The sequence below is a fragment of the Physella acuta genome, unplaced genomic scaffold, assembly GCF_028476545.2.
Source record: "Physella acuta isolate Inbredline_101_S28 unplaced genomic scaffold, ASM2847654v3 ptg000260l, whole genome shotgun sequence".
Taxonomy (NCBI): Eukaryota; Metazoa; Mollusca; class Gastropoda; family Physidae; genus Physella; species Physella acuta.
In genome coordinates this window covers 214,643-232,651 of record NW_026731779.1, presented here as the reverse complement: position 1 = coordinate 232,651, position 18,009 = coordinate 214,643, and the positions used below count along the sequence as shown (strand labels likewise).

The 18,009-nt window shown below is 33.8% G+C and overlaps 1 protein-coding gene across 1 annotated transcript; it reads right to left on the bottom strand.

Annotated features, from left to right (window-relative positions):
- Positions 1 to 5,712: 5,712 nt before the first annotated feature.
- On the bottom strand, positions 5,713 to 16,832 carry LOC131938959 (uncharacterized). Its single transcript, XM_059297209.1, has 6 exons — positions 16,577 to 16,832; positions 13,654 to 13,884; positions 7,919 to 8,010; positions 6,383 to 6,413; positions 6,077 to 6,181; positions 5,713 to 5,902 (listed from the first exon to the last, which is right to left on the bottom strand). Exons 1-5 carry the CDS (start codon positions 16,830 to 16,832, stop codon positions 6,174 to 6,176), a joined length of 618 nt encoding a protein of 205 aa, XP_059153192.1. The 3' UTR covers positions 5,713 to 5,902; positions 6,077 to 6,173.
- Positions 16,833 to 18,009: the final 1,177 nt, after the last annotated feature.

The window sequence follows — 18,009 nt, the reverse complement described above, 5'->3', positions numbered from 1 at the left end:
TCATTATTGCATAATATGTTAATAAAGTCTGTTATTATTAGTAAAAATTTGTTTTATAAAATTGCCTTCATTTAAAAACTTTTTACTAATTAAAGTTAGCCGATTATCTTTTGTCGGCTCGTTCATTTTAAATGTTCCACATTGATATTAACGATAAATAGTGTACATCTAAATGAAAAATGTTTTCATTTATACTTGTTGCAAATTATGCAGTCTATTATCTCTGTAATGTTATCTAATTATTATTAGAAATGCGTGACAATATCGATAAGTGTTCCAATATATTACCAAGTGGGTTTTGGTGGTGTAAGCTTGCGCGGTTAACGAAAAGTAGGCCGAACAACCAGCTAGAAAAAAGAAACATGTCATATTTTTTTAAAGCTTAACGAATATGTAAATGGAAGTTATGTGATTAGCATTAAATTAAAGAAGATCACGTTAAACTATAATTATCTATAATATTAAGAACATGGAAGTAATTCAACCGGTAAGATGATAGTATGCCACTTCTCTAGAGAATATATATTTAGAAATATAAAATATGTGTTCTCTAGTATCATGTGCTCTAAGTTTTGAATAAGGTACACAGGTTATGATACGTTTGTAGTAGTAATAATTCAGTAATAGAAAGCAGTAATACATAATGATGGTTACAATAATTTGTAGATTCCGATGTATAAGTGTGAATTAATGCCAGAGGCGTAGCGACCCTTTCCGACCCCCCCCCCCCTCAAACTTTTGATTTTTCACCCCCCCCCCCCTCAAACTTTCAATTTGTTTTTCCAACCCATTTTGGCGCCCCCTAAGGTCGGCGCCCGGGGACATATCTCCCCCCCCCCCCGCCCTCCGCCCCCTCGCTACGCCTCTGATGAATGAAAACAACTCACAACTTGCAGTAAAAATATTTAAATAAATCTTACATTAAATACAACTTTTAATGGAAAATACTTTTATCATAATCACAAAACAATTACTAATGAAACATGCGCTAAAAATTAACAAATACATTTAATTTGGTGTAACATTACTGAAGCTGAACGCTGATGCGACTAAAAATGAATGCTCAGTTATGCCTTTTTTATGTGAGATGTATTTTCCACTTTTGTGTAACATTTTGTTCGAAATGAAGTTCATACTTCCAACCAATATATATATATATATATATATATATATATATATATATATATATATATATATATATATATATATATATATATATATATATATATATATATATATATATATAGTTAGATATATGTGTGTATGTGTGCGTGGAGCGAGCCCAGATGATAAACCAATAAAATTACATTCAAAATTACCTAGCTACAAACGCAGTTCAACGTTTTTAGGTGTCTGTTTTATAATAACTCTATTTAATAATTAGTCAATTAGTCTATTCTCGCAAGTAGGACTTCACGGATATGTTTTTTAGAGTCTCTGCATCAAGACATTGTTGGCGCAAAAAAAAAAGTTGACTGCCTACACCACGATATTTTAAACCAATTAAAACAATATTTGCAAAAAAAAAATGATAGTTTCAATTATAGGCGGTATCTTGAACAATTTTCTAGAATTTGTTGTCTTAATGATGAGATCAAGTCGCTGTCAATAGGTTAATTTTTTTTTCTGCGTAACTTATTTACGTTTTTGGTAAATTAAAAATTGCTATTTTATTATACTTACATTGCACAGGTGGTAAAGTTGTAGTTGTCTTTTGAGTTGTCGCCTGTTGAGTTGTCAGTTGAATTTTTCCTGCTTGAGGATGAAATTTTCGAAAGCTTACCCAAAAGCTGATTACCTACATCTCGATAATTCAAACCAAACAAAACCAAATATTTGCACCATCTAGTAAAGGGGAAATGTGTGTGTCCGTTATTGTCTAACAAAATGCATATCGTAATAACTTAATTACTTTCTAAATTACGTTACACAAGAGTGATTAGCCATCCCTTAATTCAGTTATAAATATGTGTCGCGATCGAGCTACTTTAAAAACAGCCGGACGTTCACAATCGCCGAGTTGAGGGCAGTGTTATTACATCGACATTAGTCAGCTGAGTAGGAATGAGGAATTAGTAGGCGCCGATTTTAGCGGGTACTAAGTATAAGCAATGGTTTACCCCCCCCCCCCCCCCGCCCATTTCCTCAACTTACCTGCACAGATCCTTTCAACGGTTTTGTTTTTCACATCGGGCAAGGTGTCAGAACTTGCGGTCAGTAGTGCGTCATCAGGTGACGAGGACTGAGCTTTGAGGATTGGCACAGAAACGCTTTTGCCAATGCCAATGGTGACAATCTTTACGTTAAAGCTCTTCAAAAGGGTAATCGCTATTATGGAAATAAAACTTAGGGTTAAATTACTTCAGAATGAAATCGTTTGATAAAGTAAAAAATAGTATTTACATAAAGTTTAACGTAATTTCTTTTTAAAAATTCATTTTTAAAAAAACGTTTTAAAAACAAGCTTTTATGTAATAATGCACTAAAAAATAGAAATTAAATGATTTTCGTTACATTTATAAATTAAATAACTATAAAGAAAAGGAAGAGACCCGCGCTTTTATTTATAGTTTTTTAAAGAGAAATGTGTTATAATATATTTAACGAAAATCATTTATTTTCGATTTTTTAATGCATTATTGCATAAAAGCTTGTTATTAAAACGTTTTTCATTTTTAAACATTCAGTAATTTAAATTTTCATTATTTAAACAGAGTTGCATGACTAAAAACCATTGTGCACCTAATGAACGTGATAATGCGCGTATAATAGTGCAGAATAGTTGGATAAGACAGTCTACTAATTTGGACACACTTTTAATTCATTCATTAAAAAGTAATTATGCATCCAATTAAGTCAAATTTATTGTCAGAGTGCATTGTATTCATGTCTTGACCAACGTGCCGACTTTGAACCGAATCTGTCAATGAGGAGTGCCGGAAATTTTGCTCGGATGTTTTGATCTAGACAGATAGACTGACGACAGACTGTCGACAGACAGACAGAAAAAGCAAGTTAAATAAAAGATTGTAAAAATAATCGTGCTACAGCCTCAGCATCAAATTTCAAATTGATTTATAAATAAGTTAGAGAACATTGCTAAATATATCCCTTACAAAATAATGTTAAAAAGCTGAAACTATTTGAAAGTTATTGTTAACGAAAGAAAATTTCAAAATATATCTTTTTTTAAAAGTATAACTGATAATAATATAAAAAATCATAGACTTCAATTACTTTAAAAAAAAATTAAGTTGTAAGCCACTTCTCTACAGGAAAAGTAAAATATTTAATATATTATATACGGTGAGCTGATTCATTATAATACGTATATTCTGCTGTCATGCGAGCTAAATCACGGGCAGGATGAGTTTTAGCAATGTCTAAAATGTATTGCACATTGTAGATAGAATTGGTGTCACTTCTCTAACGTGAATAGATGTAAAGTAACGTATAATATATTCTCAAACGCCAAGAGCACTTAGCCTTTGAAAAGGCAAGTAGCTATATATGAACAACAATTAGAACACGGGTTCCCAACCTGGGGGTCGCGACCCCCCAGGGGGTCGCAAAGGGCTTTCTGGGGGGTCGCCAACTGGTATACTAAACCTTAGTAATTTGAAACAAAACATAAATATTTAGAAGAATTTTTGAAATTCGGCTTTACTAACATCACTGGAAAGGGAATAGAGAAGAAGCAAAGCGTACTGTACAAAGTTTTTTCTCAGTCACGAGTTTATGAAATCTTCAAAACTAAAACGTTATTTGAGACGAGTCATTCGAAAACACCAAAAAAGATATGGAGTTCTTTCGTCGGTATGAAGCTAGTTGCAAACGTCAGAGACTTGATCGAACAGGAAGTTTTCACCAAGGAAACACAGCATTAATGCAAGCATCAAATGAAGTCGCGACAGAAAATGCCAAGCAAAAAAAACACAATAGGAGAAAATCTCATTAAACGCTGCATGTTGAAGATGGTGAAGTTAATTATTACATGTCCGTAGATGTTAAATAACACATTTTTATTGAAATTAAGCTTTCACCATTGTTTGCTTTTCAAGTTGATAAATCATCAGACGTGAGTTCGTGTTCGCAGTTGCTGGTCTTTGTCTATATTCATTCAGATGATAGCAAAAAAGAGTTGCTCTTTTGTGAAGATAGCATGGAGAAAATAAATACGTTTTTTTTTAATTGGATGATTAAAATGGGTTAAAACGGCTGTGAGGGTTTGTACGGATGGTGCACCATCTATGTTTAGGTCAAAATCGAGCTTTCAGAAAGCAGAAAGAGTTAGCTCCCTAACCATTGCCCTCACCAATCGCCATCAAGACTCCATTGCTAGTATAAGTTGTAAATTATATAAAATCTGGAGCCTTCAAAGAACTGAGCAAAGACCTGAATAAAGATCATGAGGTTCTGCTCTTCTACACTACAGTGCGCTGGCTGTCAAACGAATTGTTGTGAATCGTGTTTTTGAATTGAAATCTGAAATCATATTGTTCTTGGAAATGCAAAGGAAACAAGACCTTTTGGTATACTTAAAACGACATCGAGTGGTTGGAGAGAGTATCATACCTAGCAGATGTGTTCGAACATCAACATAAGCATAACCTGAAGCTTCAGGGAAAATGAGCGAATATTATAACTTTCCATGTTTATCTCGGGGCATTTTTATCAAAGCTGCAAAATCTTGGAAATATTGTAAATTTGAGAAACTCTGCAGTGTGGTAGATGAATCTAATTGTGAGATAATTAACATTTTGAAAGAAGAAATTTCTGGGCATCTTGAATCAAGTGAAAACGAACTGCAGCGCTATTTCTCTGAGCTGAAAAAAAAAGAATATGTATCGACGCATTATCCATTCTCTTCTTCCCTCGATGTTGCAGCATTCACGATGAATTACAAGATGAATTCTTTGATTTGTAGAACGATTCCGCGTAGTATTCACCATTCATACCCAAACGTTAAATTGATTGACTTTTCGAGAATATATTTTCAACACTATTTTTCGATTAAAAACAAAATTAAGATAATGATAATGACATAGGTTGGCGTTAACAAAAAAAATGCTTTAAAAAAAATTAACCACGAATGTTTAGTGAATAGTATGCAATTTTACTCATGGTATTAAAACAATTATCAAGAGTAGTTGATATTGAAAGTCTATTAGAAAATGTTATTTAAATGCTTATTAATTTCCATACTAATTTCGCCTTTTTAATTCTATGGGGGTCGCGGGTCACTTAATTTTTATAAAAGGGTGTCGCCACTCGAAAAAGGTTGGGAACCACTGAATTAGAACGATATTCTTTACTTTTGTTCCAATATGATGAGACGCCATTTGTGATATAAACGGCGACGCTCGGTGCAGATTTTCTTGCTGTCTCCTTGTTAGAGAACATGTTCCATCCTGTGATGGTGTTGTAGACTTGGTCAGTCAAGGGTTGGGCACTTTGGGTTCCTGGTCCTTTCAAAGCCTGGGAAAGTTGTTTATGGGGGTATAGCTTTAGTAATCTGGTTAAACATTTAAACAGTTTTTTAACTATCAGAAAACGTTGGCGGTTGTTGATATATTTAGCGAATAACTCCTTCATATTATTAACTTACGTTTCCCAGATCTAGCCGTATCAGAAGATAGTAACCAGTAAAAAAAATCTCTTTTTTTCTTTACCTTATCAAAAGCCGAGTAGTCGGTCAAACTTCTAAGGTCGTACAACGTGGCAGCGCCCATTGTGTATCCGACGGCAGCAAATCTGGCATCATTGGGTCCGATCTTGAACTGCTTGATGACGTCAGCCAAAAACGTGAGCGCCTTGTTCCAGTTGTCGGGGCCAAGATAGTTGGGGTAGTCGACGAAAAGCGTCACGTCAATTTGTGTGTTGTCTGGGCATCTGAGGTCAGCTGTTGGAACGATACGTAAGATTTCATAGTCTTGGACTATGTGTTATTTTATTTATAGGTATAGTCTGATGTTTATATAATAAAGGAAAACATTTCAGCACACATATTATTTGCAGGATATAATCATGAATAGTTGACATTATATGATGTTATCAGGAATAGCTATTTACTTACCACCGTAGACTTCAATTAGTAACACTTGCAGAATTACCACTTTTGTGAAAGTAAACGCCCACATTTTATTTAAACTTTTGAGTTTGGATCCAACTAATTAATTGTCTGTAAATATAAACGTATTTAATTATATATATATATATATATATATATATATATATATATATATATATATATATATGTATATATATATATATATATATATATATACATATATATATATATATATATATATATATATATATATATATATATATATATACATATATATATATATATATATACATATATATATACATAACATACCTTTGGTTAGTGTTCCGTGGCAGATGAACATCTGCAGAGAGAAGCAAGCCAACTTTATATCTAAAACTGTTTTTGAAATAAACACCTTTTACTATATTATGTATTCTTTTGATGCTTTCAGAGATATGAAGATATATTGTCGTGTTTTCAGCATACACCCTCATATTTTGAAATATGTATAGAACATATGTAAATATAATTATTGGAAGAGATGTTCTCTTCTTGTGTTCTTCAGTGAGAAGCCTTGTCAATTACAAACCATGGGCGAGCCTCTGTTTTTGATGATAAAAGAAGTACTTAAATAGTGCTGACAAAAACCAATTTAGGTGTGTGCAACATATTCATTTGAAAATCACGTTTTTCTCAAAAGACTTTTAAAAGTGTAGAAAGTATTTGTTGAATTTTCATTTCGCTGAACAAATAAAACTTCATAAACTTCTGCTCTTTTTGTCTCAGTTTAAAAAGTTATCTTCTGTATAATTCATTGGCGATTCTTCTTATTGTTGATTTGTTGTTGAAAATGTCGTGAGTTAAAAATAAGTATCTCCGTGTCAAATATTTATTTTTACATATTCAGGTAGTTTTATGAATGACATTGAAATGAACCTACTGATCCTTACTGTTAAACTGATTGTGCATGTAAAATTGACAGTCTGTCATTTGAATTTTTTATTTAATAGACGCCTCTTTTTTTATGTCACATAACGAATCTTTGTTTATCCGAACTTCAAACACCAGCTTTTGAACGAGATTACTGCGGTAACAACACCGGCTTTGCAAGCACCAATCAGCAATTTTTCTATTTTTATTATGTTTCTTGCATCTATGGGTGTTTTAGTATAGTAATTTACAAACTTAAAACTCATAAACGCACGAATAACTGAAAGTACACCAAAAACTAAACTGAAATAAACCCACCAATACCTACGTTTTATGAAGAATATATGTATTTCGTGAGATTTCTGTTTTAAGCATATTTCTAATATTTAATGTAAATCTATTACCACCAATAGAAAAGTGTTTCAGATCTCTCTCTACAAATATGTATTCGAATCTCAACGAACTCCACATTAAATAAAAAGTAGTCAATTAAACATTGTTTTTTACATTTACTTTGACTCCTTTCAAAATACATTTTAGACATCCAACTATCTTTTAATATCAACCTTACGATAAATAAATTATTTTCTTTAACGCTGTTGTTAGTCAAAATAAAATTATTTCAATGTTTTATCTTTTTGTTTATGTTGTAAGAACATTAACCGTTTCTGGAGTTTTCCAAAGATGGTTTCGCCTCTGAAATTTTGTAAATGCCAGTTTGCTTTACCACTCCTTCTTTTTCCGATCAATTATTGTCAGCCCACACACATGACTCATGTATTACATCACAATGTAACATATTGAAAGTGGCCATCTGCTCCCTCTAATGCATGCACATTATTTTGTACTGACTGGGCTAGCTGTTTAGTTACGAAATTTAAAATTAAAGTATGATTGGGAGAGTAGTTTAGTTTTGTATTTAAAGTTCACACTTACATGGATGCCGTCAGCTAGATCCTGACATGAGGGGAACCTGCTCCTGCAAGGCTGGCAGTGGGCGGTGCCACACTGGTTGTTGTAGCAGTCGCCTGCAGGAAAAAAAATTGTTTTAATGATAACTTTGTATCTTTGTTTGCCACAGTTCCAGAATGGATATTTGCCAAAATGCTACCACTGCCCGAAAGACAGTTACCCCAAGGGTGTGAGTTATGTGGGTGTGTGTAGGTGTGGGTGGATAGGTGTCAGTGTGTGGGTGAATGTGGGTGTGTGGGTGTGGGATGAAGGGGGTTCGTGGTGGGGTGGTTGGGGTATGTGGGTGTGCGTGGGGTGGGGGGAATGTGTGTATGTGTTTGGGTGTGTGTGGGTGTGTGTGTCGGTGTGTGTGGGTGTGTGTGGAATGTGTGTTTGGATGGGTATTAAACCAACTCTAGCACTATCAGCAGTGAATGTAATCTCGTGGGTGTCAGTACAATTCTGGCTAGATTTAAAATAAAAATAAGATAATCACTTAAACGGATGTGCGTTTAGATAGGTGGTTGGGGGTGGGTTTTGAGTGTGAGTGTGGGTTTGGTTGTGTGGATTAGGATATGTATGTATGAGTGCGAGCGTGTGTGTGTATGTGGGTGGGTGTGTAGTTGTGTGGGTAGGGGTGTGTGTGTGTGTAAGTGCGGGTTGTTGGTTGTGGGTGTGTGTGTGTGCGTGTGTGCGTGAGTGTCTGTAAGGGTTGGTTGGTGGGTGGGTGGTTGTGTGTGTAGGGGTGTGTGTGTGTGTTCGGGTGCGGGTATGTGTGGGTGATTGTGGGTGTGTGCAGGTGTGGATGTGGGTCAGTGTGGTTGGGTGGGTTTGGGTGGGTGGGTGGGTGAGAGTGTGTGTGGTAGGTCTGAGTGTGTGTATGTGGGTGTGGGTGTGGATGTGTGTGTGTTTGTGCGTGTGTGCATGTGTGCACCCACATCTACTCACACACCAACACCTACCCACCCACACCTACACACACCCACACCCTTGGGGTAACTGTCTTTCGGACATTGGTAACATATTGGCAAATATACATTCTTTAATTTGTGGCATACAGATAACTAAACAGCTATCCCAAATATATTTAAATTTTAACTAAACAGCTAGCCCAGTCAGCTCAAAATAGTGTGCATGAATGTGAGGAAGCAGATGGTCACTTTGAATATGTTACATATTGATGATTGACTGAATGTGCCAGCGACATGTTATCTTTTATTCACGCCAAAGTTATTTTTAATCAAGATCTATATATATATATATAATTCTCTTCTGGGAGACGCTAGAAAACAAGCTGCAAAGCGCGCCTTACAGTCCCCTCTCTTTCTCTATATCACTATCACTACCACCCCCACCCCACCCCCACATGGTCTGGTGAGCTGTAGTCAAACTAAATGTTTACAAATCGTAGAGCCGGGTTTAGTGACGGCTATTAGGGGCAGATAACTTAGTTTGAAACGATTTTAAACTTACAGGAGCAGGAGGTAACTAAGAGGAGGCTGCTTTCACGGTGGGAGGGGAGGAGGGGGTAAGGGCGGGATTAGGGGAAAGGGGGGGGTTAGTATTTTAAAGCAAATATTTTCAGAGGTAGCATTGGTACTGTCGAATTCATAAATTATGAATAACTGAAAAGTAGAAAATAAAACAACTAAATAGCGGCGTATGATACGCCGCGGGTCGTCTCGTATCAGATAAAATGTGTAATTAATTATTTTAAATGAAAAAATTGTTTTATTTAAAGTTCACACTTACCTGGATGCCGTCAGCTAGACCCTGACATGAGGGGAACCTACTGCTGCAAGGTTGTTGTAGTAGTCACCTGCAATTTAAAAAATTGTTTCGTAAAGTAAAATATTCATTTTTATAGATAACTTTGTAGCTTTGGGTTAGCTTGTAATTCCCTAATTCCCTTAGGTTATTTCCCTTGGTCGGATTAAAAACAAAATTTAAAAAAATGGGAAGTAATAATATTAATACAGTGAGTGATAGCTTGTTTGTTGTCAGGGTAATGTCCCTTAGAAGTAATAAACTTGAGGTTGAATAAAAATTTCTATTTACTCCACCCAAGCTTTATGATGAGATGGGGAGAAATTAAATTCTTCTTTGAGAATTTGTTCAAGTTTACTGAGCGTTGTATCACATGTAATTGTACAAGTTATATTTTAATTTAACATCTTTTCACAGCTCAAAGAGAAATGAAATACAATTTTACCAATGACAGAAGCAAATGCAAGCGCAAACGCAAATGTAAACGCAAACGCAAACAAACAAACACAAACACAAACGCATCACGCAAACACTAAAGAAATAACAAACACAAACACAATGCAAACACAAATGCAAACGAAAAAAAAACACAAACCCAAACGCAAAACATAAACACAACTTAAATGCAAAGCTAAACACACAGTGCTCACAGTCTAGCCCGGGGCTTTAAATTGCATCCGGCCGGGGCGCCGGTGGAACCGTCTGATTCAACTTAGTAAACGACTATAATAACCCAACTTATCCATAAAATAAACAAAAGGCAATATTTAAAATATCCGTGATTTACCTACCACGTTGCATTTGATCAATCCATGCTAATTATAATATTCTAATAATAATGTCCTCTTGCACGTTTTCAGAATATGCATTATGTTATTCCAACAATAATTCACTCTTGCACGTCCGCAGATTTTGCATTCACATTTTTTGTATTAGCATGAGTTGAATTTATTTTTAAATTACCTCCCCTGGCATAACTATTAAAATATTTAAATTAATTAGTTTTTTTCCGTCCCTACTGTTAAAAAAATGTATCCACTTTTTTTCTAGAAATCTAAACAAAAATTATATTTGACATTGATCCGTTTAATATGTTTTAGCAATGTGCTTGTATTTAATATTTTCTTCACGTTATTCGAAAGTGTAAAAACTGTGGCAACTATAAAATAACTTTAAGTCGTTATATAAACAAATCCTACTCTATTAATTATAATAAGACAATGCGATTACATGTAAAAGCACTGCATTGTGCGATGTTTACTTTTATGGTTCCAAGATCTATAGCGATGACTGACGGACTGGCACACTACCAGTAGCGTTATATTATAGATATATTATAGATATTCGAGAAAGTTTAGGGGAGATCACTCCCGTTTTATTATGTTTAGTTTTAAAGTTTTAGTTGTTATGTTATGTTTAGTTGAGTGTAGTGTTGTTTAATTTACATTAATAAATATTAGATTATTCTTTTTGATAAAAATTGGATTCATTTTTTTAATCTAATAAAGTTCTGGTTATAATTAGGTGATTATTTTATTTTTCTTATAAATCTAGCAAGAATTGTACTGATACCCACGCGATTATTGTTACTGCTGATAGTAATATATTAGGTTTAATATGCTTCGGGCGATATTTGAATGTGGTTGCTGTGTCGTCTTTAATACACCATAGAGAAATGCTTGATGTTGTTTCTGTGTGTTGAATGTTTCTATCAAAATTTTGCTGTTTTTATTTTGTTGACTAGTAAATGGTTGAATAAAGCTGAGCTGTTAACCCAAAACGCAACATTTCGTTTTTTACCAATACTTTAGGATTGTGTGATACGCTAGAAGATTTGTCCCACCGAAAAACATTCTAATTAACAATTTAAAAATGAAAATCATAAACTTATTCAACTATTTTTAGTCGAATGTTTTGAATTTAGAAAATACTTTTAATCTAATTTATATTATTAAAAAAATACAGAAACAAATAAGAAATGTTTGTAAGGGTTGGTTATTTATTTTTACTTAAATTTAAACATTTGTTTTTAATTTTAAAATGTCAAATGTCAAAAAAATAACAAACTATGTACGTTTAGTAGTTATAACAACTGGCATTGTAAACAAGAAAAAACCCAATAAGGAAATGAATTTAGCATCGATGGATTTATTATGAACGTGGGATTTCAAGCAAAATATCTGTTTTTCAATGAGAGAACTCCATTTATTAGCAACTGCCATTAATGAGGTTAATTATCAGAAGTTGACTAAATAGATTTTTTAAACATGTGATTGACATGAGGGCAGGTAAGGGGCTAAGATGGAGAGGAGGGTGTAGATCTGAAGTGGGACATGAATAATTTGACACTTTTAAAAAACTGATAGATGCGCGTGGTATGTAGTAACTCAATTCGTGACGTTGTTTTTTGGATTTCGCCTTTTTATTTAATTTTAAAAGTTACATGTCAGTGAAAATAAAGTTTTAAACTAAACCCTATCACTGGATGAAGGGAAAAATTATATATTTTAAAAAAGATGTTACATATATCATGTGTACAAAGGTACAGTTAACCAGGCCATCAGCGTGGCTTATTAGCATTGCTGTATGGTCTCATTAAACGCCTTCCCATTGGGGCAGAAGAACACATCTCCGCCTGGGCAGGTGAAGTAGACACTGTCAATCTCCTCGGTCTTGAACTTCCCTGCGGCCTTGTTGACACAGCTGGGGGCCAGACCCCCATTGGTTCGTGGAACCTCCCACAAAGAGACGCACTGTTTCTTGATGGGGGAGAAGATGTCACTGGTTCCTACTGGAGAGAACGGGCACATCAAATTCTCAACTCGTTCGGCATCACACTGGATGTACCATGGCGACCAGAGAAGACTAGGGATTTCCTGTTACAAGCACGAATAGACCATAGTAATGTGTTCTAAATGTAGATTTCAGTAAAGTTTCTATCAACATTTTTAAGTAAAAGAAATCTTGAAATTATTTCAATAAAGCAATCTCAAATGATATTTTTAGAGTGATATATTGTTAAGTCCGATAAAAGAAACTAATTAAGAAACTTTCAATTGGCATCGCCGATAACTAGACCTTGACATAACACTTGCTCTAGCTCTAATAACCAATTGAGCACTATATTTTAAACTTCAACATCTCTGACAGCATAGATTTTCTACTAAAAAGTAGAAAATAAAGTAAAAAACGTTATAATAATGAGCATTTAATGCATTGCAAAAAAAGAAAAGAAAAACATTGCTTTCTCTAATGAAAGCAAGGTTGCTCATGAGATTTTTACGTAGTTTAGAGACCAATGCTTTTATAAAAGGTAGCAAGTTTGTTTTATTGTCTTATTTTCAGTGCATTTAAAAGCTTAATACTATAAAGGTTTAATTTTTGTTTATTTCAAAGTTGCACTTACATGGATGCCGTCAGCTAGACCCTGACATGAGGGGAACCTGGTCCTGCAAGGCTGACAGTCGGCGGAGCCACACTGTGTACTGTAGTAGTCACCTGCAGTAAAAAAAAATAATATGTTTTTACCGTTATCCGTTACTTTCTTGTTTAATATCCATGCAATAGATAGTGTTTGCCTGTACCGCACAATATATATTCGTAAACCTTTTCTAAATTATATCTAATGCCACAAATTACAAACTAGTATGTGTTGATTAGCCCACTGCCGATGAACATTAGACTAAGATCGAACGTGATTTGTCTTTTTTTTTATGGGAATATTTAAATTGGGGATTTAACAGCTTTCCCTTAAACAAAAAAAAAAGTTAATTTTTCAGGTATGCATTCGTTTCTTTTGTTTTTTTATAAAATTTTCTTATAAGTCCCAGTGTTCGGAGCTAAAAGAAACAATTAACTTTCAACCATTTTCTACTTTGTTATTATGACGCAAATATTGAGTAATAACTGTGAACATTTTATTTTATAAAATTTAAACTTTAACATGAACATACAGGCGTCGGTAGCAGCAACCCTGTTAGGGCCACAATAGGCCTCTCTGTAAGGCTTGCATCGTCTCTCAGTGACGTCAAAGAGTTGAGGGTAGGGACACTCCATCTCAAACTGACTGAATCGGCTGAACATAGACCTCGTTGTGTTGTCAGAGCAGTTGTAGTACCTCTGGCAGGCTGTGGGGTGAGCGATAAGGGTGGATCCTCTAGAACATTCTCTGATGGCGTTCTCACCTGGAAAAAGATATGAATCAATATTATTGGCATCCCGTTTTACAGTGGTTATCACGTCATTTAATTCGTTTTTAAATCAAACGTGTAAAATGCGAACTTAAAGAAGTGAAAAGCGAACAGTGTAAATAAAAAAACTAAAAAGTTGATTTAATAAAAAGCGAAATTAAAAAGGTAAAACAAACCAATGAAAAAATAATAGGCTAAATAAAATTTGCTACATATAGGTTTAGATACAAATGTATAAATAATTAAATACGGCTAAAAACTGACCCTTTGCGTGCCTAAAACATTTACGTAAGTTTTTTTACGACATATCAAATAATAATTTTTTTTTAATTCATAAAAAAAGTTTTAATATCAAGCTTTAATGTAGTAATGCACTAAAAAGTAGAAAATAAATTATACCCTACAATTTAAATTATACCCTACAATTAAAATAGCTATATAGAAAAGCGTGGGTCACTTTAGTATCTATTGGATACTTTTACTAATATTTAGGAAGAGACCAACGCTTTTCTTTATAGTTATTTAAATAGTAGTGTATAATTTTTTTTTCTATTTTTAGTGCATTATTACATATAAGCTTGTTATTAAAAGTTTTTATGAATTTTTTTCAGTACTTTAATTTTTTTTTTAAATTTACAGTAGAGTTGCGTGACTAAAAACCAATCGCACCTAATGAAAGTGATGACGCGTGTCTAATAGTGCGGAATAGTTTGATGAGACAGCCTACTAATTTGGACACAATTTTAATGAATTCATAAAAACATAACCAGGTAACCAATTAACTCAAATTTAAAGTCATGTTGCATTGTTTTTATGTCTTGGCCCACGTGCCAACGTTAAATCAAATAGGTCAGTTAGGAGTGCCCGAAATTTCGATCAGGCGTTTCGATATAGACTGACGACAGACTGATGACTGAATATAGACAGAGACAGTGAGTTAAATAAAAGGTTGTAAAATGTTTTCCTAAAAAACGTTTTAATAACAAGCTTGTGTGTAATAATGCACTAAAAAGTAGAAAATAAATTATAGACTACTATTTAAATAACTAGAAAGAAAAGTGTGGCTCACGTTAGTATCTATTGGATACCTTTACTAATATTTAGGAAGAGACCCACGATTTTCTTTATAGTTATTTAAGTAGTAATGTATAATTTATTTTCTACTTTTTAGTGCATTATTTTTTAAGTACTTTAAATTCTTTAAATTTAAAATATAGGTGCTGGACTAAAACCATTGCGCACCTAACGAAGGTGATAATGCGCGTATAATATTGCGGAATAGTTAGGTAAGACAGCCTACTAGTTTGGTCACAATTTTAATTAATTCATAAAAAATTATTTAGGGATCCATTTAAGTCAAATTTAATATCAGATTAAATTGTCTTTGTGTCTTGACCCACGTGCCAATAGTGAACCGAATCTGTCAGTTAGAAGTGCCCGAAATTTCGTTCGGGCGTTTCGATCTAGATAGACAGACAGAGACAGTAAGTTAAATAAAAGCTTGTAAAAAAATTCATAAAATACGTTTTAATAACAAGCTTTTATATAATAATGCTCTAAAAAGGAGAAAATAAATTATAGACTACTATTTAAATAACTAATAAGAAAATAATAAGAAAAGCGTGGGTCACTTTAGTATCTGTTAAATATCTTTAATAATATTTAGGAAGAGACCTAAGCTTTTCTTTATATTTATTTAAATAGTAGTGTATGAATTATTTTTTACTTTTTAGTGCATTATTACATAAAAGCTTGTTTTTAAAACGTTTTTGAGAAAAAAAATTAGTACGTTACATTTTTTTTAATTTACAGTAGATTTGCATGACTAAAAACCAGTGCGCACCTAATGAACGTGATGACGCGTGTATAATAGTGCGGAGAAGTTGGATGAAACAGCCTACTAATTTGGACAAAAATAAAATTAATTCATAAAAAATTAATACGGCAACCAATCTAATCAAAACCAATCAAATTTAATGTCATGTTGCATTGTCTTCATGTTTTGACCCACGTGCCAACTTTGAACGGTATATGTCAGTTAGAAGTGCACGAATTTTCGCTCGGGCGTTCGATCTAGATGGACGACAGTGACAGTAAGTTAAATAAAAACTTGTAAAAACGAAGAAAACAGTTGGATAAAATAAAATAAATAAATGATTTTTTTATATATAATAATACACTACCATTTAAATTACTATAAAGAAAAGCGTGGGTCTCCTCTTTAATATTATTAAAGGTATCCAATCGATAGTAAAGTGACCCGTGCTTTTTTAAAATTACAATTAATCGAAATCTAACCTGTGTTGGTACTTTCCTTTTAAATTCCAAAAATAAAATGTGAAAACAGCGCTCTTTTAAAGAATTATGTTTATGGTTAAGATTTGTTGAAATTTACGTTAGATTATTGTAACCTCATATAACAAAGTATATTGTCGTATTGCATTTTTTTTTCACTTTTTCAGACTTTAAATATCGAAATTCAAACATTACAATCGGGATAGCTAACACAACCATGTCGTCAGCTACGCACATTAAAATTATGGCATAAAGTCCGGCTATGTGGCTAGAGAGTTAAGAAGGTTATAATTACTTTGTGCTACATCAATTCAACAATAGGTAACTATGTAATCATTATTGATTTCTGCAGTTTAACATTGTGATCGATGAGATCAAAGATCGAACTCACGTGTACAGGTGTCGTAGTGACTGTCCTTGTGGACGCAGGTCTGGTAAGCCTCGCTGAAGGTGGTCGTGGCTGGACATGACATACGGATAGGGTTGCCATGGCTACACATGAAAAACGTCTGGCAGTCGTCGGGGCTGCCGTACAGGAAGGCTGCGGGGTTGGGGTAGGTTGCTGTTGGCTGGGGACATCTGTTGGTGAGGGGGCCACACCAGGCCAGGCCGACGGTCAAGGCGAGGATCAGAATCTGTGGTGTCATCCTATAGTAGTAGATCACGAAAGAGATTAAGATTAAAAATTTATGTCTAATGTTTATCAACTTGCTCTTAAACCAAACTAATGTTGGGAGCTTATTTCTCAGGTAGCTTCTGTCCTATTTATACAGATTCCCCAAACAAGGTACATAAAGTGAAACAGGATGTGACAATTTTGATATCCAGCCAAAACTGGAAAAATCATTGATGCAAGACTGGCAATCATCACAACAGACAGTTCAATGTACAAATTCTTCTTGCGTTCGATTTCAAGAAGAAATATATTACCTAAACATCGGGCGTTTGTTAAACAAAACATTCCATTATATAAATGGTCAGTTGAAAATAACAATAGATATACTATCCTAATATATAAAAGCCCATGCGCGCACTAATCTCTCTCTCTCTCTCTCTCTCTCTCTCTCTCTCTCTCTCTCTCTGTCCGCAAAATACTTTCGCAGGATATCACATCAGAATCTTCAGTGATATATGGAGAACTTGATACGGACATTTGTTGAAAATAATATGGTAGATGTTTTAAATGTATAAACAAAATTTTATTTAAAGAAGAAAAATAAAAAATAAAGGCATATTCGAATGTAGAAAAACAGTTTTAATTATGCCACGGGAAAAGTGTTCATAGTTGTGAAAAAGAACCCATGAAACAATGACGTCACAGGCCAATTGTTTACAGTAAGGAAATTACGCAAAACTCATGGCGTCATCTTCCGATTTTAGAATATAAAGAAATGAACTACTTCATTCAAATTTTATTTAGATCTAAGTACGCTATGAAATGTATACAATACAATTTTCTCGGATTAAACTTATAAAATTTAATTTATCTATTTGGATTCTAGATCTAGAGATTCTAGATCTAGACTAGACCTACGGAAAAACTAGACGTAGACGCTAAGATCTAGAATTAGAATATCTACTCTAGATTATATTCCCATAGTAAATTTCTATATTAAACTATTTCAGGCCTTAATTATTTTATAGAAATCTTTGTTTAGCTATGGATTTGGAATTGGCAAACTTGGGATAAAATTTACTTTGAAAGAATAGGGCTATTTGCGTAAGTATAGTATAAGTCTTTTATTCTTCATGTTTCATAAGGTGCCTAAACAGCTGCGATGAGAGTGTAATTGATACCATGCGGGTGTTACGGGTTCGAGACAC

Coding starts and splice junctions, on each gene's coding strand:
- LOC131938959 (XM_059297209.1), bottom strand. CDS start 16,832: ATGACACCACAGATTCTGATCCTCGCCTTGACCGTCGGCCTGGCCTGG. Junction 13,885..16,576: donor TCACTACGACACCTGTACAC/GTGAGTTCGATC, acceptor ATCTTTTTCCAG/GTGAGAACGCCATCAGAGAA. Junction 6,414..7,918: donor ATCTAGCTGACGGCATCCAT/GTAAGTGTGAAC, acceptor TTCTCTCTGCAG/ATGTTCATCTGCCACGGAAC.